General features: G+C 34.7%; 2 protein-coding genes and 1 long non-coding RNA gene across 4 annotated transcripts; 2 read left to right on the top strand and 1 right to left on the bottom strand.

Annotated features, from left to right (window-relative positions):
* The first annotated feature begins 460 nt into the window (after window positions 1-460).
* LOC126820896 (uncharacterized) lies at window positions 461-1,915 on the top strand. Its single transcript, XR_007680192.2, has 3 exons — window positions 461-535; window positions 655-744; window positions 1,872-1,915. It is a non-coding gene; the product is annotated as an uncharacterized LOC126820896 (long non-coding RNA).
* Window positions 1,916-2,534: 619 nt separating this feature from the next.
* LOC126821437 (lutropin-choriogonadotropic hormone receptor) lies at window positions 2,535-6,388 on the top strand. Its single transcript, XM_050549859.1, has 3 exons — window positions 2,535-2,551; window positions 2,769-2,843; window positions 3,755-6,388. Exons 1-3 carry the CDS (start codon window positions 2,535-2,537, stop codon window positions 6,009-6,011), a joined length of 2,349 nt encoding a protein of 782 aa, XP_050405816.1. The 3' UTR covers window positions 6,012-6,388.
* A 3,259-nt stretch (window positions 6,389-9,647) lies between these two features.
* On the bottom strand, window positions 9,648-27,517 carry LOC126820895 (transcription initiation factor IIA subunit 1). Of its 2 annotated transcripts, XM_050549065.2 has the most exons (11): window positions 27,354-27,517; window positions 24,623-24,724; window positions 24,002-24,113; window positions 21,380-21,453; window positions 19,894-19,999; window positions 18,386-18,543; window positions 17,512-17,574; window positions 16,015-16,410; window positions 14,050-14,178; window positions 13,493-13,582; window positions 9,648-12,626 (listed from the first exon to the last, which is right to left on the bottom strand). In XM_050549065.2, exons 1-11 carry the CDS (start codon window positions 27,372-27,374, stop codon window positions 12,519-12,521), a joined length of 1,359 nt encoding a protein of 452 aa, XP_050405022.1. In that variant the 5' UTR covers window positions 27,375-27,517; the 3' UTR covers window positions 9,648-12,518. The 2 variants fall into 2 exon arrangements, with proteins under 2 accessions (XP_050405022.1, XP_050405023.1); XM_050549066.2 differs by lacking the exon at window positions 16,015-16,410 and having other exon boundaries at window positions 27,354-27,516.
* Window positions 27,518-27,935: the final 418 nt, after the last annotated feature.

Below are 27,935 nucleotides of genomic sequence, written 5' to 3'. Positions count from 1 at the left end.
TCACTTTTATATATATTAAAACAATCAATTGTGTAAGAAACATTTGTAACAGAAGTGTGTGTTTTGTGCGACATGCGATGTACATTTTAACGGGAATCTAAAAAGACGTTACTTATTAATATTAATCAGGCTATTGTAACTTTCTTTGCAAAATTGAATAATATATAACTGGAGTCTATACTATGGTGGATTTTTTTTAAACATCAAACTGTAGCGTCTCAAGATATTTGACGATGATTTTAACCGTTGGATTTTTTAAGGGATGAGTACGAGGTCACGAGGAAAATAAAAACATTTCTTGTGTTAATTCATTGACAGGACTAGTCGTTTTTGTTCATATATCACCATTATTACTTTGCTGCTAACTGTAAAATATGAGATGTTTGAAAATACAGTGTTATAGATTAGCAAATTACATGTATGGTATTAATGAGGATAAATGAGTTGTATTTGTTTTCAGATGGATAATAGATTGTTTAAAGCTATCTACTGTCAGTAAAGCGGCTCTTGGTTTATTTAACGAGTTAAATACACTGTGAGTATCGTTTACTTTCTAGAATATTAGTTAAATATTGACTTAGTATCCCATTTACGTTTAAACTACACTCGATTACTCATCTCGGTATTATATTTAAATCTAACCTTTGATTCCAGAAAAATTACCAAGAGTGGTTTGGTTAAAGTGCCTGATTTTTCTATGTTTGAGACCAAATCCAAAGAACACAATGGTACCATGTACGAAATGTAAGTATATATCTCTATATATATATGTGTGTGTTTTGTATGGAGTCTTGATGTTGGCCCAACAGAACCTTCAGTTTCTAGGCGTTTGGTGGATGACCTGCAGGGCTCATGAGGAAATTGTGTCGATCTTTAAGAAAGGTCACAAAACGTATTGCACATGATGTGTTCCCAAAAAATTTTAAAAAGGAAAGTCGTAGAATTTGAATTATCAGTGGAATACGGTATGGCTACAATCTTCAAGGAACCCTGTCGTTTGTAACACATTTGTAGAATTTTTGCTCTTGAAATTAATGATAGCGGCAAGTTATTAGATTCACATAGTATGTACTTATATCAACTTAGTGAATGAATGACATATTGTTATATAAAAAAGAGTCATAATGTGCTAAACATTCAATTCTAGGTTGATAACATATATCTTGTGGGAAGTTACTCCGGTAAATTTCTACTTTCCAAATAAGGGTGGGTTTCGACGTCATTTGGCTCAATTAACCAATCTCTCTAATTATTTACATCATATTTTACCAATTAGATAATTGAAGGTCCAAAACCCAAAGCTACAAAACTATCATACTTATGAGAATTCGCCAGACAGCAGCTTGATTCTGGAAGGGAAACGATGTAGCAGTTTCTATCTGCAGACTCGCCCATCGAGTCTGGCCGGCTAGTGTTTGAGAATGACTTTAGAATTGTAATCTATACTATGCTTGTATCCATATATCCGGCTATGATATATAAAATGTAAAAAACGAACTGTTGCATTGTTATTCCTGGAAAGACAAACGTCTTAAGAAAACAGTAAGAAGTAAATACACAACGTGAGGGGGAAGCAAAGACTACAGGTGATAATACTGGACGATGACAAGGCTGCTAAGATATGTAGTAAGAAAAGATGCATGGGTCGTACGTAGGATGTGGCGACCGGATTTGACGGCCCGCTCTCCACGTCTGACAGAAGACCCATGGTGCTGCGCGTTATTTTTTCATTTTGTCTTTGTGAAGGTAAAGCATACTTTCTTGTATGTAAATGTACAATGTAGAAACAATTTAAATTGGTGTACAAGTATTTTTTATAACACATCAAAGAAAAGTAATTCTATTGTGTATGACTTCTTTTCTTTTTCTAGAGATCTGTCGTCAAATAAAATAAAAGTAATCGAATCGAGGACATTCCAATCAATTAAAACTTGGTTATTGTGAGTATGTTCTGTTTATTTATTGTTTAGAATAAAATTAGATACCTTCTTCAATATTATTTTTCGAAAAATATGATTAATCTATCATTTATGGTATTTTCAATTGATTATGATTTATGATATTTTCCATTTATTATCATTTATGTTATTTCCCATGATTTATCATTTATGATATTTTCCATGGTTTATCATTTGTTATCATTTATGTTATTTCCCATTGTTTATCATTTATGATATTTTTCATTGTTTATCATTTATGTTATTTCCCATGATTTATCATAAATTTATGATATTTTCCATTGTTTCTCATTTATGTTATTGCCCATAGTTTATCATTTCTATTGTAAAGCGTTCCAGTGTTTACACTGTCTTCCATTGTTCATCATTTATGAACCGTTCCATTGTTTATTATCATTGTCTTAAAATTATTTAACATTGTATATCACCTATCATACATTCCACTGTTTAATGGTGCTTCCTTTTTGTTTAAATGTATGTACCTATATTTTTGTAGACGATTAGAAAACAATGACTTAGTGGAGATTAAAGATGAAGCCTTTGCGGGATCTCATATCGCTAAAATGTAAGTTATAAATGGCCTTCAAAGTCAGGTTACGTATTAGACACTGAACTGGACCAATGCGGCTTGAAAAATCGACAAGACAGCAGCATGACAGAGACCGGTTAATTTGTTAAACCTGCAAAGAGAATGTGGCACGAACTTATTGTACATGTACCATTAAATCCGCAACTGATTCCGTTCTATTATCCTTACTTTCAGTACTTCAAATAAATGTCACATCAATGATCATGAAATTTTTTTTTCAGAGATTTTGAAAACAACCCTTCACTGAGAACCCTTGGAGAATTTGCCTTTGATGGTATCCAAGAACTGAAATCACTGTAAGTACAAAGATAAAAACAGACAAATTCCGGTAATCTGAAGATATATTACTCTAATAAATTCGGGCGATATAGATTACCGCGGTCTATCAACAGATACCCGTCTTGTTACATTGAGAGAGAGTTTGTCGTTAATCAAAACAGAATAATACTTCACCGAGTCTTTGTTACCGTTGTGAAAGGAATAGTTAATGAGCTTTTATAATCTCCCTGTGGGATACTTTGTATTCCTTGATGAAGAGATCGATGTGGAGAAAGGGTATGATTTAAAGTAAAACAGGGGAGGGGGCTGTGTCCTTAGTAAATAGGATATGGGCTCCCCCTACCATCGACAGGTTAATGGGCCTGCCTTGATACATTATGCCCGTAATAATTGTAGAAATATGATGTAGAATAATGATGGCCCTCACACTAATACATACATACATTCACCAAGACAAAATGATGATAGTTGATACTGCTCGGTTAACAAAGGTTGCGTTACATCTACAATAGTGATAACCCCGACAATTAAAGTCAGAAATCGATGAAAATCAACATATTTCTTCTTTCTACAGATATAAGTTTGATCCTACATATCCTTGTTAAATCTACTGAATATGATGTTCTCGTTATTTTGTTTATTGTAAACCTTTTAATCACTTACAGTCTATAATTTGAATTTCGTATGCACAAGAATATTGGTGGTTTTGGGTTTTCTTTTCATTTGATAATAAAATTTGAGGGTAAAATATATAACCTAATAAAACCCTAAGGATTATATTTTTGTGAATTCTTATTTCCAAACCAATTCAACTATGGAAATACAATTCCATATACTTTACTGCAATTACTAAAGCACATAATAATTATGTTTTGTTAAACTTGGATTTAATGACAAACTCTTAGTGGATGGTTATTTCTCATTTCAGAAACTTGTCGAAAACTCGCATATCTTATTTACCAACTGTTGGTCTTACCAGTATAGAAGATCTCAACATAGAACACACACCGACTCTAAGGATATTCCCAAGTGTTCTTCAGTTTTCTAATATTAAAGTTGCCCGGCTTACTTACGCACACCACTGTTGCGCCTTTCAGCACCCAGAAAAGCAAGACCCTCAGTTGTGGAAGGCTTACGAGTTCCAGGAAACGGTTCGCAAAAAATGTGAAACACCACAAACAGTGTCTACGTCATCCACATGGGTACTTACGCAATCCCCAGTGACGGAACACTTTCGGATTCGAATACGTCGATCAGGTGACCAGCATGACAAATGGGGTGATTTTGGTGGGTCTTTTCGTGATTCAATGGGTAGCAACGGCTTCGGAACATTCCCAGAGCCTTCTACGCCTTTTCCGAGAACTAAGACAACTAAAAAGTCTACGATCTTTGAAATTTATCATGATAACACGACATTATCGGAGAACAATACAGAACCGCAGATCGTGGCATGTGGAAACATTTCTAGAATTTACAGTGAAGTTATCTGTACTCCTCAACCAAACGCCTTTAATCCTTGTGAAGATGTGATGGGCTATGAATGGTTGAGAGTAGTGGTCTGGTTTGTGGTATTAGCAGCTTTGTTAGGAAACCTGGTTGTCATTCTCGTCCTCATTACTGGGCGAAGTAAAATGACAGTTCCTAAATTCCTCATGTGTAACTTATCCGTGGCTGATTTTCTTATGGGTTTTTATTTACTTTTAATCGCTTCAATTGATATTCATTCATTAGGCGAATATTTCAACCACGCAGTCTCTTGGCAAAATGATGGTGGCTGCCAGATTGCTGGTTTCCTTACCGTATTCGCCAGTGAACTTTCTATTTACATATTAACAGTTTTAACAATAGAGAGGTGGTATGCTATAAGCTATGCCATACATTTAACTAAAAGACTCAAGCTACGTCAGGCCTCTGCACTCATGGTAATTGGATGGTGTTACGCTATATTGATGGCCTCTTTGCCATTGCTTGGTATCAGTGGTTATGGAACAGTGAGTATCTGTTTGCCCATGGAAGCTACTGATTTATTGGACCGCGGATATATATGTTCATTGTTGATCCTTAATGGTGTAGCGTTTCTTGTTATTTGTTGTTGTTATATAAACATGTATTTTAAAGTGAGAAAAAGTGACACTACCGCCAATAGTAATGACGCTACAATCGCTAAAAGAATGTCACTTCTTGTGTTTACAAACTTCGTATGTTGGGCACCCATTGCCTTTTTTGGACTAACCGCGTCCGCCGGATTTCCACTTATTGACATTACAAACTCCAAAATATTGCTTGTTTTCTTTTACCCTTTGAACTCTTGTGCCAATCCATTCTTGTACGTCATTTTGACCAAGCAGTTCAGAAAAGACGTGTTCATACTGTTGGGGAGATATGGTATTTGTACGGCGAGGGCTAACCGTTACAAAGGTACCTACTCCGGTTCCAAAACAATATCAAATTCAAGACACAATGGAATGCATCTTCACAACGTCCAGCAGGCACCTGATCTCTCAGTCCTAGCGCACATATCCAAAGGTATCCACAAGGGGTCCAAGATGTCTTTAAATGGTAGCAGTACACCACACAGCACCCCAATTACTACCCCTAGCCTTACACCCAAACAATCACCAACAGCCCGAGTTCAAGATATCGAACAGACGCCAAATGTTTCTAGTGGAGCTTGGTCAGGAAACGACAAAAACAAAGAAAGAAAACTAAGTACCGTACCAGAGACGAGTCAAGGTTCTGATGACTTTGACTGTGAAGCTACGTGTATTATTGAAGCTACCGAAGGTCTGAAGGACATCCTGGATGACAGGGGCTCAAATCGCGTGCGAAGTGCTAGTGAATATGTCATTCTTTATCCAGCTTGTCAGAGGGAAAACAGAAAACGTCTATGTCGCACATCTTATGACAAACGGGCTAGTATGGAGACTAGTTTGAGCAGTGCTACTGAGACGTCTTATCTGAGTGATTCCTCTTGGCGGGAAAGTGCAGAAATAGAAAAAATTCCTAGCGCTGAACAGAATACCCCTGAAGGAGATGACGGACAAGCGGCGTGTGAGGTTGTTAAACCGTCCCCAAGCACAGTTCAAGAAAGACGACAAAATTTTCGGAACAGTCCAGTTGAACAGTCAGTAATTTGCCAAAGCAGTGACGAAGAAGAGCAGGATGCGACCCAATCTTTGTTGTGAAAACTTTTGGCCCTTCAGGGTGCAGCTTTGCTCGTCTTGTGTTCTGTTAAGTTAATTGATGTGTACATATTATTATCTATCTTTATTTGGGCGCTTTCAACCATGGTTTAGTAAATTTTTGCGGAGAAAAAATTGCTTATTTGTCAGAATATAGATATTTATTATAACATATCTGACATTACAGTTCAACGTAAAATGAGACACTGAAGGCTTGTGTATTGATGTACATCCTTAAAATGTCGCAGTATTATTTACGTATTATTTATATATCGTTTTCTTGTCTCGATTATTAATTAACCTGTGTATTATACTTTCCCATCAAGGTATCGACAGATCAGTGGAGTGAAATTTGACATTATTGCTGTTAACATTGTTGTACAGACAGTCCAATTTAATTTGAATAAAAAGTTTATTTGGTCTATTTTTACAAAATGTAAAATGTCTACGTTTTTCATATTTCTGAGTACTTGAGAGTCTTTTGGGACATACAATCAAGAGGTCGACCCTGGGTATCATCAGACCTCTGCACGCCACTGGGATGGATGATGGTATAAATCATTTGGCAAGGTGGACTGCCGCTTTGGAAACGTGTATATTTTAAAAAGATTCTGATTTGGACGGGAAAACGGTGAGCAGTTGTTATCTCTTTTTTGCGCTCTGTCTCTAAATATTTCTTTCATGAATGCTAGGTTTATACAGACTCGTGATTTGGTTCTAGAATAGGCAACTGTAATCGATTTAACTCTCATACTGTGTAAGAGTCGGAAATTAGAAATGGGATTCCAGCATGTAGAGCATACGCACGAGTCATGATCCCGAATTATAATACGAGTACAATTCTTCCATATTTTTAACCCAACAGCAATGTTAGGAATGTAGGTTGTCCGGCAATGCAATGTACGACCATATCAGCATTGTAACATTTTGATTCTCTATGATTAGTAATCTAGGGAAACAATAAAGGGAATTATCGCAAATGGTTTGGATTTGTCGTCTCAGTAAAATAAAGAATACATAAAAAGACAAGTCCTAAAGGAAACAGGACAGTAATATAAGAAATTTCAAGTAAATCGGATGATAAATTTGATTAAAGAGCGGCCACAACGATCACAAGATTTGGACAAAATCACTGGAGGTACTACCACCGCCCAAATTCCAAAATAAATAGACACGCAATAATTACTTGCACATTCGTCTTTTTATAAAATATCATATAAGCAAATTGCTTATCACACAGTTTAGCCTGAGCGAAAACTAATCATTACCGAACTAAGTGGTTATAATGAAACTATAAACCAAGTTTTGTGACTTCTCTCAGTTATCGTGTCCCAAAGCAGACAAATCGATGCTAAACCAGGATACAATATGCTATTCTATTCTATTCTATTCTATTCTAAACGAGGCTGTCCACCATTAATTTTCCCACTGACTTAAATGTTAATTTTTGTCAATTTGACCATCTCCAACATTTTCCTAAATTTTCGTTGGACTGAACGCTTTTCACTACAGACAAGAGCATCGCTAATGCTACAATATACGTCCACATTCCTGCTTTGATTGTTGTGGTACTTCTTGAAATGAAAAGAAGGAAATATGAAATGGCTGTAATATGATAAGAGGCAAAGAAGTCTAGGTGCTGGATTTGTTTTGCCAAATTTATAGACAAAATATTAACAAAAAAGTTGATGTGACACTGCCCCAGGGGGTCGGGGCATGCGCCAAGGAATAAGTGTACCAAGTTCCAAGATAATCCATTCACAATTGTGGCCTTTGGGCGCTAAAGGCAAAAATAGGAGTGGCTCTGCCCCTGGGGGTCGGAGCATTCACCAAAAACAATAGTTGACGTCCTTAGGCTATAAGGAATACATATGCCAAGTACCAAGTTGATCCATTCAACACAATAATTGGGCATGGTTCTGCCCCTAGGGGTCGGGACATGTAGTTGTCGTCCTTAGGCTATAAGGAATACGGGGGGTTGGATGGCTGAATGGTTAGCGTGCGCGCGCTGTATCATAAAGTCTGTCATTGAGTCAACTGGCGTGGTTTCGAATCCCCGGTTGTACGTGGCAAGGAGTAGGGTCGCCTGTCCAACCTCGTGGGTTTTCTCCGGGTCCTCCGGTTTCCTCCCACTGCTAAAGACCCCTACGCGCAAGCGAATTATTGAAATAAAATTAAACCGTATGTTAGTCCCGAAATGACCTAGCTTGTGTCGAGTGGACGTTAAACCCCTTCTCTCTCTCTCTCTCTATAAGGAATACATATCCCAAGTTCAAAGACGATTCATTAAGAATCGTGGTCTGTAGGCAACACACAGACACACAAAGAAAAATGGGTAAGGCTCTGCCCCTGGGGGTTGGGCAATCACCAAAAAACAATAGGGGTGATCCGTAGGGTATAAGGAATAGGTATGCAAAGTTTCAAAAGGATCTGTTAAGAATTGCGTCCTGTAGGTAAAAAACACAAGACACACAAACATTGGGCGTGGCTGTCCCAGGGGTTCAGGCATGCACCCAAAATAATAGAGGTCAGCCTTAGGGTATAAGGAATAAGTATAAAAAAAGGTGATATGTAGATGACAAATACAAGAAATGGGCATGGCTCTGCCACTGGGGGGTCGGACAGGCACCAAAACAATAGGGATCATCCTTAGGGTATAAGGAATGAATTCATATGAAAATTTTTCAAGACATCGATATAGAATTGTGGCCTGTAAGCGACACACAAAAAGAAAATGGGCTTGGCTCTACCCCGGAGGATTGGGCATGCACCCCAAACGATAGAAATGTTCCTTAGGGTACAAACAATAAGTATGCAAAGTTCCCAAGATGATACGTTACAAAATGCAGCCTGTAGACGACAAACAAATACAGGAAATGAGCGTTGCTCTGACCCTGGGGGTCGGGCATGCACCAAAAACAGTAGGGGTCATCCTTAGGTTATAAGGAATAAGTATGTAAAGTTTCAAAATGATCACTTGAATTGTGGCCTGTAGGGGGCACAGAAACACACATTATGAATGTAAATATCCGCCGTACATCACCATTGTAACCAACCTAGTGTTAATCCTCTTATATTTACCAAATCTGGATGAAAATGTCAATTCAAACCCTCTTATTCGATTCTAAACCAAAAATGGCCATGCAAAAGGGGAATGAGAGAGAACTGTTATATCGACGTACTACAACTCGTTGGATACCAGATGGCTTAATTATTAATGGTGGTTTGAAACGGATTTATTTTGTTCCAACAAGTTTCACGCGCAGACAAACACACACAGGAGAACTGACGACGATATACTCAAACCAAAATTGTGGGATTTATAAACAAAGACCAGGGCTTGCCATGTTCCTGAAACGCACGCCTTCACCAAAGTTTACCCGACAGTTGTAAATATTGAAATTTCAGTGTTGGAATTTTTCTGCAGAAAACTACACCAATACAGAGGTATTTTTCCAAATGACATTAAATCGCTGACCGTCTCCATGAAATATAGCTTTCTGGACAGTTCAAATACAAATCATTCAATCAGTTAAATCCCACGGTGACATTCTAACCTGGCAGTTTCAATTCGTTTGTACCTTCATTTAGAGTGCCTTCCAAACAAATAAATAGAATAAATATATAACCTAAGCAATCTTTGGCTGTAATATTTTATTGATCAAACAATGGCATTGGACTAGTAATTACTGTATCTTTATATATGTTAATTACAAACAATTAAGTTAAATTTTCCCATCCTTATTTCTATTAAGTTCATGATATAAACTTACACACACAACCTAACCATTTTAACACAATTTCAATTATGAGGTCATAATTAACATAATATTGCCAATAAATTATCACTTGTTCCTTTCATTAAAGGAATATACAATTATGTACACATAAATTATACAAAAAAAAATCAAATTTTAATTAGTTAATTAAACAAAATATAGTAACTCTATACATTTTTCTGGGATATAGCCAAAACCAAATATTTGTTAACTTAGGTTAGAATAATAAATCAAAACAAAACAAAAAATCTTGATATTTATTTACAAAGAAAATGAAGACAATAGAAAACTATGCTTTATGTTAATTATGTATCTTTCTCATTACTAAATTTGATAAATTGTCCCAAAACACAAACCTACCCTATAAACTACACCTAGTATTATTCCACCTATCTTACTTTGGCTTTGTTTGGACTGAGAGAAATATTAAATGAAAACTTCAGTCATATAAACGTTTAGGCTAATGCACACACAAAACAATCTGCTATTCTAAATACTGCCATTTGACTCATTTGCTTAGAAACTTTAGAGACAACTTCAAATTCATCTAACAACCAGTGTGACACATTTTCTGGGTAGTTTTGATGACTAACTTTTCGCTGAATTATACATTAATATTAAATGATAAATAAGACAATGAAATGTATTTTGACAAATTATGATCATTACACTTTATTATATTAGTTATAATATTATTAATTACACTTTATTTAATTAGGTTCTGTATTCAATGGATCTGAACATAAATATGATATGAACACTGATAAAAATATTTACAAACTACTACTCACAAGGTTTATAATTATGTCTATACCTAGAAAATAATAATTTTGTATTCATTTATAATGAATTTTATACTACTTAAAGTAAAGAGATATATCTAATTCAGTGTATCCTAACATTTTTTCACATTTTACAAATTTTCTATAAAGAGATGTAAGAAACGAAAGACAATCGGCATATTCTAGTGCTTTGAAGCTTGTTCAAATACAACTATACTTTCCATGTTTTTATACAATAAAGGATATGCTCATTGTGTCTTATTTAATATATTGCCACTTGGCTGTGTCCCAACAACTCCCTCCTCCCTCCCAACAACCATACCATAAAATAAAAAAAAGGAATTTGACTATAGAAAAGAGAGGAAAGCATTCTGGCACCACCTCTGTATCCACGTCTGATGTAAAATTAGTCTGAAGACAGAACTGAATGTGGGCTTAACAAGCTAGGCAGCTTGTCACAAATGTGACTTGTCAAATTCAGTATCCGAATAGCAACAATTTTATACTTAATTGTATTTCACACAGACCTTTTTTCGCCACAGATTTTGCAGACCCCAAAAATATATTCACACACAGTCTCTAAAACTAGAAAATATCTTGCATACACATCTAATGAATTTAATTTCACCCCTTTCAAAGAGTTTATCTAACAAGTTTAAACTTCACCCCCCCCCCCACACACACACACCCACCCACGCACACAGACATAAAAAAATTAAATTTGACTATAATAAGTGTTACAAAGTAAGTTCTCAAGTGGTTTAATTTAAATGCCAGGTAGTATAATGTAAACTCATCATGTGATTCTAAAAAACTCTTATACAGTTCAATTTCTGAATTACAGAAACTTAATTTATAGTCAATATCAAATTTATACTAATTTATCAATATTCTTACACCATCTATATTCTAAATACATAAACACTACAAGCTTTATCTAAAGGTAAAAAAATATAAATGCACCACTTTCTAGAATAATAATAATGCTAGTATTTCCTGATAAATACTAATGTCATTACAATACATCCACACTGATGTCATATCTTAAACCTACTATATTATACATATAAACATGGACTGTATGAAGTATGCTGGCATCATGAATATTTTATCCTGTTTTCGGGATATAAGTAATATTTACATATTTACAGGAATCAAGGATCGAAGTATACATCTTCCTATTTATAAAATATAACATCCCATTATCAAAAGCAAATCAATCAACTCAAAGTGAAAATGATATTTTTTGGTAAAAACATAATCAAACAACAAAATATTTCTATCTTTGCCATAATATTTAGTGTACTTCATATTCTTTTTATTTATCAATTCTTTTTACCAAAATCATGATATGATCTATACTGCATGAGCCTAAAAATACCTATTGAAAAAAACCTCTTAATTAATGAGAAATCACTCATTTAAAGGCACAATATTCCAGACTAAACAGCAAATATAGTCATTCACTCAGACCATACACAATAAAAAGTCTTAATCACTTAACAAAAAGCATATATTTGTCCAAATATTATGTTTAATCCAATAAAACGACACCATCTTGATTTTCTTAGATCACTAGCTAGCGCCTGAACAATAATTCATTCATTTGGTCATTTTCAAACTTACTGTATCCCGCATTTCACGAACCAAAAACTCAAATTAGTTGGCAACCAAAATAATGTGTATTTAGAGTAAGTAACATTGTCAAGAGAAGCAATGGTCATTATTCAAGAACACTGAAAGAAATGGAGCTCAAACAGTTACCATTTCTAATTCAATATACATCTTCAACATTTAGTTTGATAAAAGGCTGATTGATGAAAAGAAATTTCGACTCAATATCACTTAAACACTTATTTTGATAAATAAAAGGAATAGGTGTATCAAATACATCATGTACAAATGTCAAAAATACAAACATATTTAAATAAATAAAAATAAAGCGAAGACTACCATTCTGCTTCTCCACTTGCTTTTTGAAAAACATAATCTTTACCCTTGAGATTCATAATACCATCTTTTAAATGAAATTTCCATTTATTTTTATTTCTATTGATCTGAAAAATAAATAATACAATTTATACACAAGTAATTGATTATGTGTCCCACACATTAATCTGATCTGGAGAAGTCTGATTACATAACAATTGATTACGATTGTGTACAGATCTGGCCAAATGACAGATGAATAGGGTTCAACAGCCACCTGAGACAAACTAGGTCATTTCGAGAACTAACATGGTATAATTTTATTTCAATAATTTGCACTCATCATTCTTTTGCAGTGGGAGTAAAGCAGAGTTTGCAGTGGGAGTAAAGCAGAGGACCTGGAAAAATCCCAGGATGTTGGGTTACTCCTTGACATGTACAAGCTTGGAATCCAAACCAAGCCATTTTAAGACCACCATCCTTCAGAGCTGGTGACTTACACTTACAGTAGTTGTTTAAAACTTTAATAGTTATATTTATCATAGGCTACATTAACACTTTAACTAATAGTGTATCATGTACAAAAACTTGTTGACCACCATTTAAACTATGGCCCAAAAGGTTACATTATACATTTATTATCAACTATTGTGATGGAGAAGAAACTCAGACAGTAGTGCCATTTAAATATTGCCTGCTCAAGTAGAATTTATTTCTGTGAAAGGGAGATAGCTAACATGATGTCTTCTTGTTTCAGCTGATCTTGGGAATCATATGCTCACCATTTTATGATCATGTGCATGTCTGTCTGAACTATCAGATGATAATTCAATTTGTGATTTTCTTATTCTGCCATATTGTAGCCCCAATTATCACATATATATATCAGACATAAAAGTCTATTTCATTGTTCAACTAAGGAATGTTGAGGATTTACTTGGTGAGGACACCTAATAGTATTCAATGGGAAGTAACTCTTGTAAAGCTGACTAACCTTGTCATACTGACAAACTACAACATTGTCTGTATCAAATAATTCATTTGGATCTTCTTCACTAATATCATCAGCTGAATTCAGTGGTTCCTGAAAACCACCATCAACATCATGATTAAAATACATTCAGTACAACTCCTGCATAAATAACATTGCTTAAAGAACCACTCTCCATTTGAGCAGCTGTGGTGGCTCAGTGAGTAAGAAGTTGGTTCATTATCCCGGAGGTCCTGTGTTCAATCCCGGCATTAGCTGAGAAAGTTCATTCGGATCTTCCAGTGTGGTTTACTCATGTCAGTGATGTAGGACGGAGGGCCTGGCAAGGGACAATGTATAGTTGTCCTGTGTACACATTGGCGTGCACGTAAAAGAACCTTTGACAGTTGGAATTTGAAATAAGAGGTCATTATTACACTGTCCGGGCAAAATTTCCCTCATAGTATACTGTATTTCTTAAGATCCAGAGATATCTATTAGAACATTCTAAAAATTATTTAAAAGAATAAACTCATTTTAAGTGAAAAAGGATTGGAGATGGTACTGTAGTATGATCTTACTTCTTCTTCTCCCTGTGCTTCTTCATCATTTTCATTTTCATTCTCGTTATCATCATCATCATCATTATCAAAGTCATCATCATCAGATGAACTTGTGTCACCTGTACCATCTAGCTGTATGACAGGATTCTACAGAAAACATGATAACTACATATATATTATCATTTACCTAATGTCTAAATGTTCTACTGTTCAACAAAATTAATATGACAATAAGATTGATATTCTATTTAATTTTTTGAATCCCGACAGTGTGAATCCTGTCATTTCTGATCAACGTTTAATAATAACAATTAACATGTATTTATAAATGGTTTTAGGATTAAGCATGAGGTACAGTAGTGTATTCTATAAAGCGATACATAAGAATATAGGAACTGCATTTAAACAAGCAAATTATCTGGAGTATTTATTGGGAGACAAACTTCTATCAATCTAGAATCAATGAGTTTAATTAAGCATATTTTCGAAAATATTTCAAGTGAAAGAATAAACAAACTAAAAAAAGATTTGAACAGCTTCATAAAAAAAAAGTGATACAAATTAACTATGAATAAGCGTCAAGAAGATATGGAATTTATTTACTATTTTCATGTACTGTCTTTAATTGTGATATAAATTCTTTTATACATAAAATACTGTATAATGCATCGGCAATGTGTGTTTTTTCTAAATATTTAGGACGTCATTAAAGCTTTACAAATTTTTGTCTAAAAAGAGTTGTCAATGTTAGATGTTAGAACTAAGAAGAGAAAAATAGTGAAATCTATCAGAGAAAATGATAATAAAGTAAACAATTATAAAGTCAACAATCATGCTACTAAATATACAATATAAAAAAATATATATATAAAAATATACAAGATAAATTATAATAATAAAATAATATATATATCAATACATAATTATAAGTATTGGAGGCTTTTATCACTAAACAACCAAATACTGGTACCAATATTCTACTCACTCCCCCACACATTTTTTTCATACAAACTCAAAGAATAATAATGAAAAATTAATAATAATAAAAAAACACAATAAACCTCCATTCAACCATTACCATTCTCAAATAATTATTTCACTGCTTTTAGGTACTTATTGCTTAAATTATTTTAAAGAAAGTACATAAAGGGATTATATTCTAATAGAAAATACTTCAGTGAATATGACTACCTCCTCGCGTGCATTTTCATACTAACCCCAAGAATAAAAATGATAAATTAATAATAAAAAGTGTAGATACAAGCATAACCCTTCGATCTGTGAACAAATGTAGAAACCTAGAGTAGGCCCATTTTTCCCCCCTGACAGAAATAAATCTTCTCTTACAGCAGCCCTGAGACCATAAAATAACTGTTTTTAAAGACTTAAATTCATACTGTTGTTTTATTTTAAAATTGACCATATTCTAACATTTTGATTGGGGTAGTTATTGCCTAAATTATTTCAAAGAAAGCACACAAAAGATTATTTTATATGGAAAATACTTTGGTGAATAAAGAACCAGTTGTTTTGGGTATTCATACTCATGTAGTTTGGTGTAATTGAAGTATTTGTCACACCATGTTATTTTAAAATTGTCGATCTAAATAATCTAACAGCTCCAAACTTCACAGGTTGTTATTTGAGAGATAAGAATTTAACTAGATAGAACAATGTCTTACGACCTGTTATCTGCTCTTACTCCTTTTATAATATATACACACATACAGTCTGACTCTGAATTATTGTTAAAATTGCGAATTACCAATCATCAAAATATAAGAAACTTATAATTAAAACTGAGTTTCAGAAAAAGTGTTTTCACTAATCCATTGTATTTCAATGATCATTATCCCTCCAACTCCAAGATATCAATAAAATACCACTAATAAATTCCCTCCCCACACCTCCTGCAAAAACTATGGAGAATAAGATAAACTATGGAGAATAATAATACTAAACATAAGAAAAACAACTACTTACAGTGTTACGAGGGCGAGGTTGCATGCCATACATTTGTTGTGATACGGAAGTATTTGGCTGAAGATGTGCATGTTGAGCATGGGGCACATGTTGCAAGGGTGGCATAACATGTTGCTGGGATGGATGGGGTTGATGATGAGGATATGAGTGGTTCATCGAATGTGGAAGGGGTTGATGTTGTGTATGAGGAGGTCGATATTGATGAGTTGGGGGAGCGTGCTGATGTACGAGTGGAGGGGGATGTTGAGGGTGTTGAGAGGGAGGAGGATGTTGTTGATGGTGAGAAGGAGGAGGGTGTTGATGCTGAGTTTGAGACATGGATGGATTTTGACCATGTTCAGATATATGATGTTGGGATACATGAGGGTTTTGGTGGGGATGAGCCATTCTTTCGTTCTAGCAATAAAAACAAAAAAATAATACAACACAAAATTAACATAACTCAGAATAGAATATATCAATTTAGTATTGGACGATATTTAAATATAATTTGCAGAATCGTTTCGAGTATTTGGTTACGCAAATAGTAATATTTGAAAACAAGTCCCTTTTCATCAGATAGCTCCCTCTATAAACAATGACAAGTGTCCTACAGAATGAGCTAGTGCAGGCTGTCTTGTTTTAGAACAACTGATGACACTTACCATTTATTTGAAATTCACGATTTTTGATAATTCATTATTAAATTTTGCCAGCAATCCTCACTGTTAGCAGTGAGTATATATTGCCCAATTCTAAATGAGATATGTTTATGTCTACATGGGTTGTTTACAACCATGCATATATCAACCATACAACTCACATTTCAATAATATTGTCATGGTATTTGAAGAGCATTTAATGTAATTCTTGTTAAGAAGACCACAATCAAAATTTTGTACCTTTCATTTATTTATCAACAAACTGATTACAAGATGATTTCTAGGCAGCATTTGGCAAGCCAGCAGAGAAATTATAATCTTGTTGTGTTATCTTTTTACACAAGCTGCCTTATTTCCCAATAGCTTTTTTGCCAGCAATGTTCTGACAACTATTTAATTTTTAAATCTCAAATTTTCAGATTGAAAGGTAGTAATTGAACTGAATAATACAGACTGCAGCCTTGACTTCCCAATATCACCTTTTAACATCATAACATTTGTTATCATTTGAATTGAGTTGTAAGGTAGAGACAAAACCCCATATAGGCTTTATCATTTACTAGAGCCTATTAAATATAACTATTACAAAAACACATATATAGACATTAACATATATATTCTACAACAAAACTAGAGATCTTTGTTACAATTAATTATTATCATGGATAGAAGATTAATTTAACATCTATTAATATAGAGAGCATTTATTAGGTAGGCATGCAACTTTACTGCAAGTATGTGCTTTGGTTATATAATAAAGCAATGTGTGCTAGACTTTGTTGAAGTCAACTAAAAAAAAGGTGAAGACAACAGCACTAAAGAAGACATGGTGTGTGTTAATCGTAACAATACTTACTTGACTAGTTTGATTTGATGATACTGTACGCATGCCATGCAACTGTTGTGGTTGAACCATATTCTAATATAAACAACATACTATTAGAAAACTATACAATTTAGGCCATATATAAAAAAGATATTCTGGTTCTAAGAACTTGCACATACTGTAATTATATCAGGAATCAATCTTTTAAGAGCATCCTACATGTTGTAAAATGACTGAAATGATACTCTTTGGGATGGAAGATTGAGCATCATTCACATTGGTATTTATTTTAGTGAATTCCTATTAACACCATGTATAAACAGATGATGAGATAAAGGCAAAACCATGAAATATGATGTTTGTGAAAAGTTATTCAACCGAGTAGTGATCCTTTGACAAAAAAAAAAAAGCCTTTGGAAGGATTGAAAGAGAACCAGGATATTTTTCTTTGTATAGCTTGAAAGGAATTACTTAAAAAAATAAAAGTGGACTATTTTATCAGCTAGATGACCTCATGTTTACTAATACAACATTTATCTTTTAACTAGAAAAAATCACATTCAGGTGGCAGGCATTTGTACATTAATGAGACAATATACAGTTCTGCACTTTGGAAGGGGGGGGGGGAAGAGAATTGGTATGCCCATTGCCATCAGACCAACTACTAGCATTCCACAAAGCACTCAGTCATTACTCACTTGCTTCACTTGGTATCATAGGAAAACTTGATACAGATATAAATTATAAGTTTTATAACTTTTAATAATCCATACCAACAACATCCATTCATTCATTCATTCTCCTGGCACATTCAATAGTTGGATATGGTTTTGAAAAGTTGTAGGAACCAAACAGAATGGAGACCCAATCTGGAAAGAACACATTGATGGATAGGATTACTTACTGGATTAACTGTTCTAATAGCTGTAGTTTGTCGTATCTGTTGCATGGTAATACCTTGTGGTAACTGACCTGGTATATGTGGAATGGTAATAGTAGTACCTGGTGCTTGACCTCGCTGTTGTTGGGTCAATTGAGGAACAGCTATTAACTGACCATTGGCTGCAAACAAAAGAGATACTTAATCTGTTGAGTCATTGCTAACAGGGGTGTTGGGGCGGTGGGAACTAGTGGTCTCCGATCAGAAAGTATTTATTTTATTTTTTTTGCTACTTGTACTTCTTTCCTTTTGAAGAACACACTGCACTTATTTAGCCGATTTTTATTCAAATCTTGTTACAGAAGAATAAAGCCATCGCAAAGATATCAGTGACTATACAGAATTATAAAGATAGGTTGCCAGGCAACGAAACATATGCCCACAGCAGCTATATGATCCGGGCAGTCAACAAGAGTTGTCGCATATTTTTACTTTTTCAGTAATGAAACATTTATAATACACTAAAATCTGATTAAGGGTAACAACTCATTAAGTAATTACCAGAAAATCATTAGAATTTGCTTGGTTTTTATAAAGTTCAAGTTATCAAAATTAATTGAAAATCAATATGCTTGTTAGTTTCAAGACCTTAAACTCTGTGTATCAATCTGAAGTCAATCAGATGATAACATAAGCCTCTAGAGCGTCACAAGATTTTTCAAAGTGATCAAGGGCCATAACTTTAGCAGTAATTATCAGAAATCAATGAAAATCAATAGGATTCTTCGTCTCCTGATCTTAAACACTGTGTATTAATTTAAAGTCAATCAGATATTAACTTTGGCCTCTAGATCTAGAGCGTCCACAAGGTTTTTTGAAGTGATTGAGGGTCATAACTCAGGCAGTAATTATCGGAAATCGCTGAAAATCAATAGGATTCTTCGTCTCATGACCTTAAACACTGTGTATAAATTTAAAGTCAATCAGATATCAACTTTAGCCTCTTAGAGTGCCACAAGCAATTGTTGACGCGGGACCGACGGCCAGACGGGGGCAACGACAATATACGACCACATTTCAATGTGGGTGTATAAAAAGGAACTCCAGCTGTTGCATATTTTCCTATTTTATTTTGTATCTAGTATTAAAGCCTCTGCTCGTCATTTGCATTTATTGTACAATATCTAATTTTTCACATTTGATATCATTTGTCGTATAACCTGAAACATTATGGATATACCACCTTTCTATTTCACATAAAGTCTGTTTATACTACTGTGGACCGGAGATTTTTGAATTATTTCTACTGAATTCATGCTAAAATGTACACAATTCGATAATTTAAAAATCAATTAATAAAACATGTTTAGTCTGCATTTAGACTAAGAACGTCTCGGTAATTTAACTGCTTTATGAATACTTCAATAATAACAAAACATCTTTTAAAGTTAGTATGAAAACTTCAATTGAGTAATAAATCTAATTTTGAGTAAAGAGAGAAAGATTTCTGTATGCTTTAAAAGACTTCTTACCTAAAGTGATAGCAGGCCCATTGATGGAGCCTGCATTTAATGCTGCCATCTGCTGTTGAAATATGCCACGGGGTAAAGCCATTGTTGCCGTCGCTGCTGCACCTGACTGAAATACAAAATGAGGATTTTAATACTCATAATGGACAGAAGTGGTACTTACTTTTTTCTGTAATGATAATGAAGCGAGTCCCCAAATACACCGAATGAAAATAACATTTAGCTATTGATTGACAGAGGTTTTAGTATTGTTTATAAATGTGCAAATGTTCTGTATCAATAGAGGGACATTCACAGGTTTTCAAGTTCGCATAATCATTGTGTAACTTGAACTAGACTTATTACTCCAGCAAATATAATAAATAACCTAGAACAAATTGCAACTGAATTTTTCTTCATGGAATCTGGTAAAGGGTTCCCTGAAGATCTCCCAAGCAAAAATCGTCCAAAATAAAAAGAAAGGTTTTCGAGTAATTAGCATAAATCCAATATGGCCACCATTGGCACCTTAAAACTGCAATATATTGGGAATGGTTGAGTTCAGAGGGTGTAAATGTATTACGGGTAGATAGAAAAGTGCTACCAAAGAATCAGAAAAAACATTGCCAAATTACGTTCATGTGATGTCATAACGCCGCTGTCCAATAATTAGTATAAATCCAATATGGCTGCCCATAGAAACCTTAAAATCAAAACTCTAATATCTTGGGAATGGTTGAGTTTAGAGCATGCAAATGTATTATAGGCAGACAATGTGACAGGACGTAATGATTAAACGAAGAACCGGGACAATTCTTCGAGAATGTTATGAAAATTCACGAAAGGGGGATTTGGAATTCGACCAGAATCTGCAGCAAGATTATTAAACAAAATCCATCACCCATTATGATGTCACAGGGACGTCATGGGTTATGCTTTTTTTTTTAATTCTTTGGTACCACCGTTACATCTACCAGTAATACATTTACACCCTATAAACTCAATCACTCCTGAGATATTGGAGTTTTAAGGTGCCAATGGTGGCCATATTGGATTTATGCTAATTACTCGAAATCCTATCTTTTTATTTTGGATCACTTTTGTTTGGGGGACCTTCAGGGACCCCTCAACCAGATTCTGCTGAGAAAAATCCTGTTGCAATTTGTTCTAGGTATCCATTCCACATGGCTTGTCTTTACCCGACTATATGTCAGTTTCTTTGATCTACATCTTGTTGCCAGGCAACAAAACATAAACCCACAGCAGATTTCAAGCCTTCAATAAAGGTTGTCGCATTTTTATTCTTTTGTAGGTAATGTGCACTTACATGTACAAGACAGTAAAAAAACAGATCAAGAGTAACAACGCCTATTTCTATTAATTATCATGTCTTGACTTATCTAGGTATCAAATGTATTATTCTGTAATTGGTTTGTGTTACCTGTTTCTATTTATTGGAAGTTTCTCACATTTCAATGTGGGTGTATAAAAAATAAAACGTGTTACTTACTAGTTCTGGACCCGATCTATTTATTTGTACAGGTAAACCAGAGAAAGTCTGTTGAACTTGTCCTTGTGTCAATACTGGATAATACAATCACATATATTATATAGCATTAATTTTTAAAATTCTGCTCAAGACAACCAACATTGAAAGCAGTAATACTGACTACCGGTATACCATTTTCATGATCTGTAGAATAGTGTTGTCTATTATAACTAACCTGTTACTAAACACAGATTATACTGATTCTATTTTATAAACATAAAACAGAGCTTGTCAGGAGGTGCGAGTCATTACTCGTGCGCACGCTATACTCGCCTAAACGGCATTACACACGCAAATAATTCAGGAATTTTTTCAGACATGTACAATTCTTTAATGAAAATTTAAACTATCTTAGGCCGTATAGTTATTTATTTACCTGGTTAACTTGGTTCATTTGAAACATTTTTTAATTCAATATAACGATAATATACAAAACAATACTCGATCTGTTTCCCTTCGTACGTGACAGATGGCGATAATATTACGATTACACAATGTTACTAAGAATAGAATAAAGTAAATTGGAAGGCGTCTATTGATTGGACAATAAAGAAATAATTCCTCGCTTGCAAGTAGAATTTTTATGATTGGTTAATTTAACTAAAAACCAAAGTAGAATTCTAGCGAGAAATTACGAGATATGAAACGCCGTTGAATGTCGTAACGAATCTAGTATAATGTCATTTTCTAGCCTTTATGATTATATTTTGAATGGTAGTTACGTCTTGAAGTAAACAAGCCAACAGTGAGGCTGATGTCCCCCGCCGAAATTGCAAAATAAATAGATGACACATATTAATTAATCGCACATTTATTTTTTTCACTAAGTTTCATCACTCTCTATCAGATAGAATCAAGATTATCTTGTCCCAAACCATCGACAAATGAAATCGATTAGCTCTGCTTAGCTTCAGCTCGAAATGTTAATTATTGAACTCAGTCAAGACATTCACCTAATGAACATCTACATATACATCAAGTTTAAACATTCACCTAATAGACACCTATGCCAAGTTTGAACATTCTACCTCAATTAGAAGGAGAGTTATTGTGTTCCAAAGTTTCTACCAATCAAATTGCTTATCACTCTGCTTACCCTCAGCAAAAAATGTTCATTATCGAACTTAGTTAAGGTATTCATATAATAAATCTATACACCAAGTTTCATCAATCTCACTTAATTAGAACTAAAGTTATCGTGTCCCAAAGCATCAACCAATCAAATTGCTTATCTCTGCTTACCCTAAGCGGAAAATGCTCATCTTCGAACTCCATCAAGGCATTGACCTAATCAACACATACACCAAGTTTGAACATTCTAGCTCAATTAGGAAGAGAGTTATCGTGCCCCAAAGTATCAACCAATCAAATTGTTTATCTCTGCTTACCCTAAGCGGAAAATGCTCATCTTTGAACTCCATCAAGCATTGACCTAATAAACACATACACCAAGTTTGAACATTCTAGCTCAATTAAAAGTTATCGTGTCCCAAAGCATCAACCAATCAAATTGCTTATCTCTGCTTACCCTAAGCGGAAAATGCTCATCTTCGAACTCCATCAAGGCATTGACCTAATCAACACATACACCAAGTTTGAACATTCTAGCCCAATTAGGAAGAGAGTTATCGTGTCCCAAAGCATCAACCAATCAAATTGCTTATCTCTGCTTACCCTAAGCGGAAAATGCTCATCTTCGAACTCCATCAAGGCATTGACCTAATAAACACATACACCAAGTTTGAACATTCTAGCTCAATTAGGAAGAGAGTTATTGTGTCCCAAAAAGTGTGACGGACAGACAGACGGACGGACGGACAGACGGACGGACGGACGGACGGACGGACGGACGGACGGACGGACGGACAGACAGACAGACAGACAGACAGACAGACAGACAGACAGACAGACAGACAGACAGACAGACAGACAGACAGACAGACGAACCCATTTTAATAGTCCCCTGCTTTCTTCGAAAGGCGGGGGACAATAATAAACAAGTTAGAATATAGTTAGAAATGTCGAGAAGTATTTAGATTGGATTAACAATAGCTTAAGTCAGAACAAGGTCCGTTGACTTTGCCGTATGACGACGACGAGTGCTATTAAAATAGTATTATTTTTAAGCAGTCGACATCGTAGGACGACTGTTACATTCTAAGATTTTCAAACATCATATACAAAATGACAACGGGCAATTTTTGTTATAGAGAGGAATATAATCAGACACAACTCTGTGTAATGGGGGACATCTCCAAATAACCGTACCGTTCAATTCGAACCGTTTAACCGTCCAGTTCTAACCGTTTACGGCTATCCGACTAGTCGTAGGAGCACTAGAGCAGATCTAGAAGTACCGCATGATTGTGGATTGCTCTGAACACACAAGTTAAAACTTTATTAGGTAAAAGTTAGATGCTCATATTGGAAAAAGAAAACATTGCTGGAACAGTAGTTGTTTATGGGTGTCTATTGGGTATATCATTACACCTGTTTGTTTTATATTATCATAAAATCTAAATACTCAGGTTACTGCCAAATCTATAGGTTTTCTGGCCAATTTGTAACACCATGAAAACTTACCCTGTTGTTGATTTTGAAAGACTAGTTGTGGTGTACCGCCAGCTAACATTAATTCAGATTCATTTTGTGCTGGCTCTAGAGCTTTTGATGCTGTTAATTTTGATTCCCATAGCTACAATAAATATAAAATATAGTAAAAAGATTTATATGTGCACTTCTCAAAATTTCTTAAAGATATGCTGATACAGCTAAGAAAATACATGTAGCTATCAGTTATGCACTTGACAGGGCATTCTGGGGTGGTCTGGGGAGCCCTAGTTAGGGGGTTTGGGGCTGTCTAAGTGCTAATAGGATAATGTTGTTTTTAAACACAGAACCAATAATAAACATGAAACAAAGTAACCAATTTAGTTTTATGACAACTATTTTGTTCCAAAACAAGGTGCAGATTGACCAGGACAGCGATTATGGATAGAACAGTTTTACTTCAACTTGAAATTTACTCCATCGACTATTAACCTTACATAATTATTACAGCTATCCTGGGTACTAGTTTTATTATCAAAACTAAAAGTATCCAAGGTAAATCAATTATAACATAATAACTATAAGCATTAGGATATCAATATCACAAACAATTTACCTGTTTTAATTAGAATATTAATATCACAAACAATTTACCTGTTTTAATTCTTGCAAAACTTGCTCATCTACTCCTTCATCTAAAAAAGCTTCTTTAACATTATTTATAACATCTTCTACCACCATTTTATATAACTTACTCTAAAAATATACAAATAAAACCCGTATCGATTATAGAACAGTGTTTCCCAGCCTGGGGCCCATGATAAAATAATGGTGGTCCGTGAGGGCCGCAGTGAAAAGGCGGATTAAGTAGATTTCTCGGTGTTGTTTCCCCTCAGTGGTGCAGGACAGATGGCCTGACAAGGACAGTGTCTAGTCCTTAGGATGGGACAAAAACTGAGGTCTTGTGTACATGTAAAAGAACCCTTGACTGTTGGAATTCAAAATAAGAGAGAGAGAAATGGGGTATAACGTCCACTCGACACAAACAAGGTAATTTTGGGACTAACACATGGTTCAATTTTTTATTTCAATAATTCGCTTGCACGTAGGGGTCTTTAGCAGTGGGAGGAAACCGGAGGACCCGGAGAAAACCCTACTCCATGTCACGTACAACCGGGGAATTGAAACCCTGCCAGTGCGCACGCACATGCTAACCATTCGGCCATCCAACCCCCTTTAAAATAAGAGTAGGTCGTGGCGATGTTGTCTGGGTAAAATTACTCTTATGTTGCACACTAAGCGGTGTATGCACGTTTTCATTAGCCCAGTTGGTGCAGAAATGTATGGTGTTAAACCACATTTCATTTCAGTGAAAAGAAGGTAGCCACATAAAATTCAGTTATGAAATTATTGGTATTCCACCAGTGAATTTATGTAGCTGACATCAGCGTCACAAAAATAGGAATGCCAATGACCATCAACATTTTAGATAAACAAGGAGCAAATATTAGTTGCAGCAAATTTAAGACAAATTGCAATTGAGAAAGTCATTTTACCATTTGAGACACGCTACCTTGCCAAGGCCATGTTGCAGGAACAGATTACTTTTGCATAACAATTTAAGACTCATGCTTACTAAGATAGAACTTTAAACAAGCTCACTGAAGTATGAGTTAGAATTGTGGACAAACAGGAATGTACAATGTGTTATATTATTTCATAAAAAATTCCTTTATAATGAAACTTTTCAGATTTAGTTAAAAATATATTTAGGTATTGTATCAGATTCAGATCATTACCAATAGGGCACCAATGATACATAAAACTCCTGTTTTACCTCTTCTTTTAAAAAATAATTCTTGAGTCCTCCTTGAAAGTATGTGGGTTTGCTATAGAGCTGAACGTGAACTATGTACATCTTAAAAATATGTTCATAATTCAAAAACAAAACAATAGATAATTAAATGCCTGTGCAACGCTGGTTAATTAACTTAAAAGAGCTAAATCACTAATATTCGGGACCTAGAAATTGACACAAATGGGTCGCAATGCATATAATAATGTAATAATATGAGTGTATATAATCTGATTAACATTCAATCGTTTCTGTTTATACTCTTGATTTCAAATCAATTATGTTCGGCGAAATATGCCAGAAGTCTCAATCGAATGGCCATCTCTAGGTCTCTAGCATCTGGTTATTCAAGTCTACACCAATAGTATTTATTGTGCATGCTCTCCAGATAAGAATATGAGGTCACCGTTTGACATGACTTGTAGAATATGTCTAGCCTCGTTCTTCGAGTCCCTTGTTACAACTTACAAATGGTGCTAAAACGCATTATGTTACACGAATGGTAAAATGTTTATTTTGTCTTAAATATTGGATATCAGAAGCCCATCTTTTCCCTGTAAGATCACGACATCAATGTTGATTTTAACTGAAAAATAATTCGTGTTTTCAATGTCGAAGACTTTGGATGATATTGAGTTAGAGACTTAGCTACTTTAATTTGTATATGACAGGACACATACTGTGAGATAGTCGGAGCTTAAAGTATATGCCAGGGCAGTGAAAATGACTGAGTTAGTTTTTTTTTTAATTTGTTTTAGAAATATAGAATGAATCAAATGTAACTTTCACACTATTTCCCTCAAATGACACTCAGATACTTTAACTATTAGGTGTGCTAAAGAATTACTTTTTTCAACATGTAGGCCTATAGGCCTAAGATTATAAATCTGACATGACATGAAGCTTTTTTCATTTCTATTAACGGTACCATGACCATTTACCTAATATTATTAGTAATAATTTAAGGCCCATCTAAAAAAAAAAATATAATAACATTACAGTAACAAAAATTAAAATACTATCACTATCAGATCTAGTCTCTTATAGATCTGCATCTTTAGCGTATTCCGTTTGGACATGTTTTTGTTTTACCTGTCCAGGGCTTTCTCACAATCCAGACTAAAAATTAAAACTCAGTCTTACTCTAGACTCTAGTGTCTTAGCTCAGTCGTATTAAATTTTATGATTGTGAGTGTAGGCCCGGTACCTAGACTCTAGTCAAGTGAAATTTTTTATTGAATTTATATCTTACAATATACTTATTTGGCTGACAAATTCAAAACCGAAACGAAGAAAAAGATTCGAGTTGAAGAGGAAACTAACGGAAGAAGACCTGATCGTTAGTACGTAGTATTCCTAAGATTCACTAAGAACGACTAACAAGACAGTGAAGCAATGCTAAGAAAGAGGCCATTTCATTTCAGCTGGCGGACCAGCCACAGCCTGGCCTTACAAAAATGTTTTACATCTAATCCAATTACAATTTTGGTGAAAAATTGAATATGGAATTCTTTGACTTGATCAACTCACCGTGGAACTGGCAGTAGCCATTATGCTTAAACAGTTGACCAATTCCACTGCAAAACGACAATGATTTTAGTGAACTGTGGGCTTCGCAGAAGCCACCGAAATCTGCCACTGCTCGCTTTTATACACTGTAATAAACCCCTGAACGGCATAGGGGGGTCGACCAATTGCTTCAATTGGCTAAATCGCGAGAAAATGAGAAATCTCGCGAGAAGCACCGTTATAAAGCGCGACCAAAACAAAGCCACGTGATAAAGCCAAATCTAATTCTGGTCATCGGCAGATGATCAAAGCAATGAACTAAAACGAGAAGGGATTAACGTTATGTAAAAGAAAACGTAGATTGATCTTGATGCAAATGTACATCAAATACATGTTCATGTAGTGTGAAGGGGGATTTCTTCACAAGGACAGCTGGAATGGATAATTGCTGGAATCTTGTCATTCATTTGACTAATTTGAGCGCTCGATTTATTACTATTTATTAATATTAGATGTTAGAAATAGAATAGAAAACAACAACAAAATTATTAAATTGCACACTATTTGCTTTGTACGTATAGGCAATACATTAATGTAGTAAAA

The sequence above is a fragment of the Patella vulgata genome, chromosome 5, assembly GCF_932274485.2.
Source record: "Patella vulgata chromosome 5, xgPatVulg1.2, whole genome shotgun sequence".
NCBI classification, from domain to species: Eukaryota; Metazoa; Mollusca; class Gastropoda; family Patellidae; genus Patella; species Patella vulgata.
The sequence above is the reverse complement of the archived record's forward strand: the minus strand, read 5'-3'. Positions and strand labels throughout refer to the sequence as shown.

Excerpts from the sequence above, each read along its gene's own strand:
- LOC126821437 (XM_050549859.1), top strand. Across the intron at positions 2,844-3,754 it reads ATCCAAGAACTGAAATCACT|AAACTTGTCGAAAACTCGCA; the intron begins GTAAGTACAAAG and ends TTCTCATTTCAG.
- LOC126820895 (XM_050549065.2), bottom strand. The coding sequence starts at position 27,374 with ATGGCTACTGCCAGTTCCACG. Across the intron at positions 18,544-19,893 it reads TGGGCCTGCTATCACTTTAG|CCAATGGTCAGTTAATAGCT; the intron begins GTAAGAAGTCTT and ends TTTTGTTTGCAG. Across the intron at positions 14,179-16,014 it reads AACCTCGCCCTCGTAACACT|AATCCTGTCATACAGCTAGA; the intron begins GTAAGTAGTTGT and ends TGTTTTCTGTAG.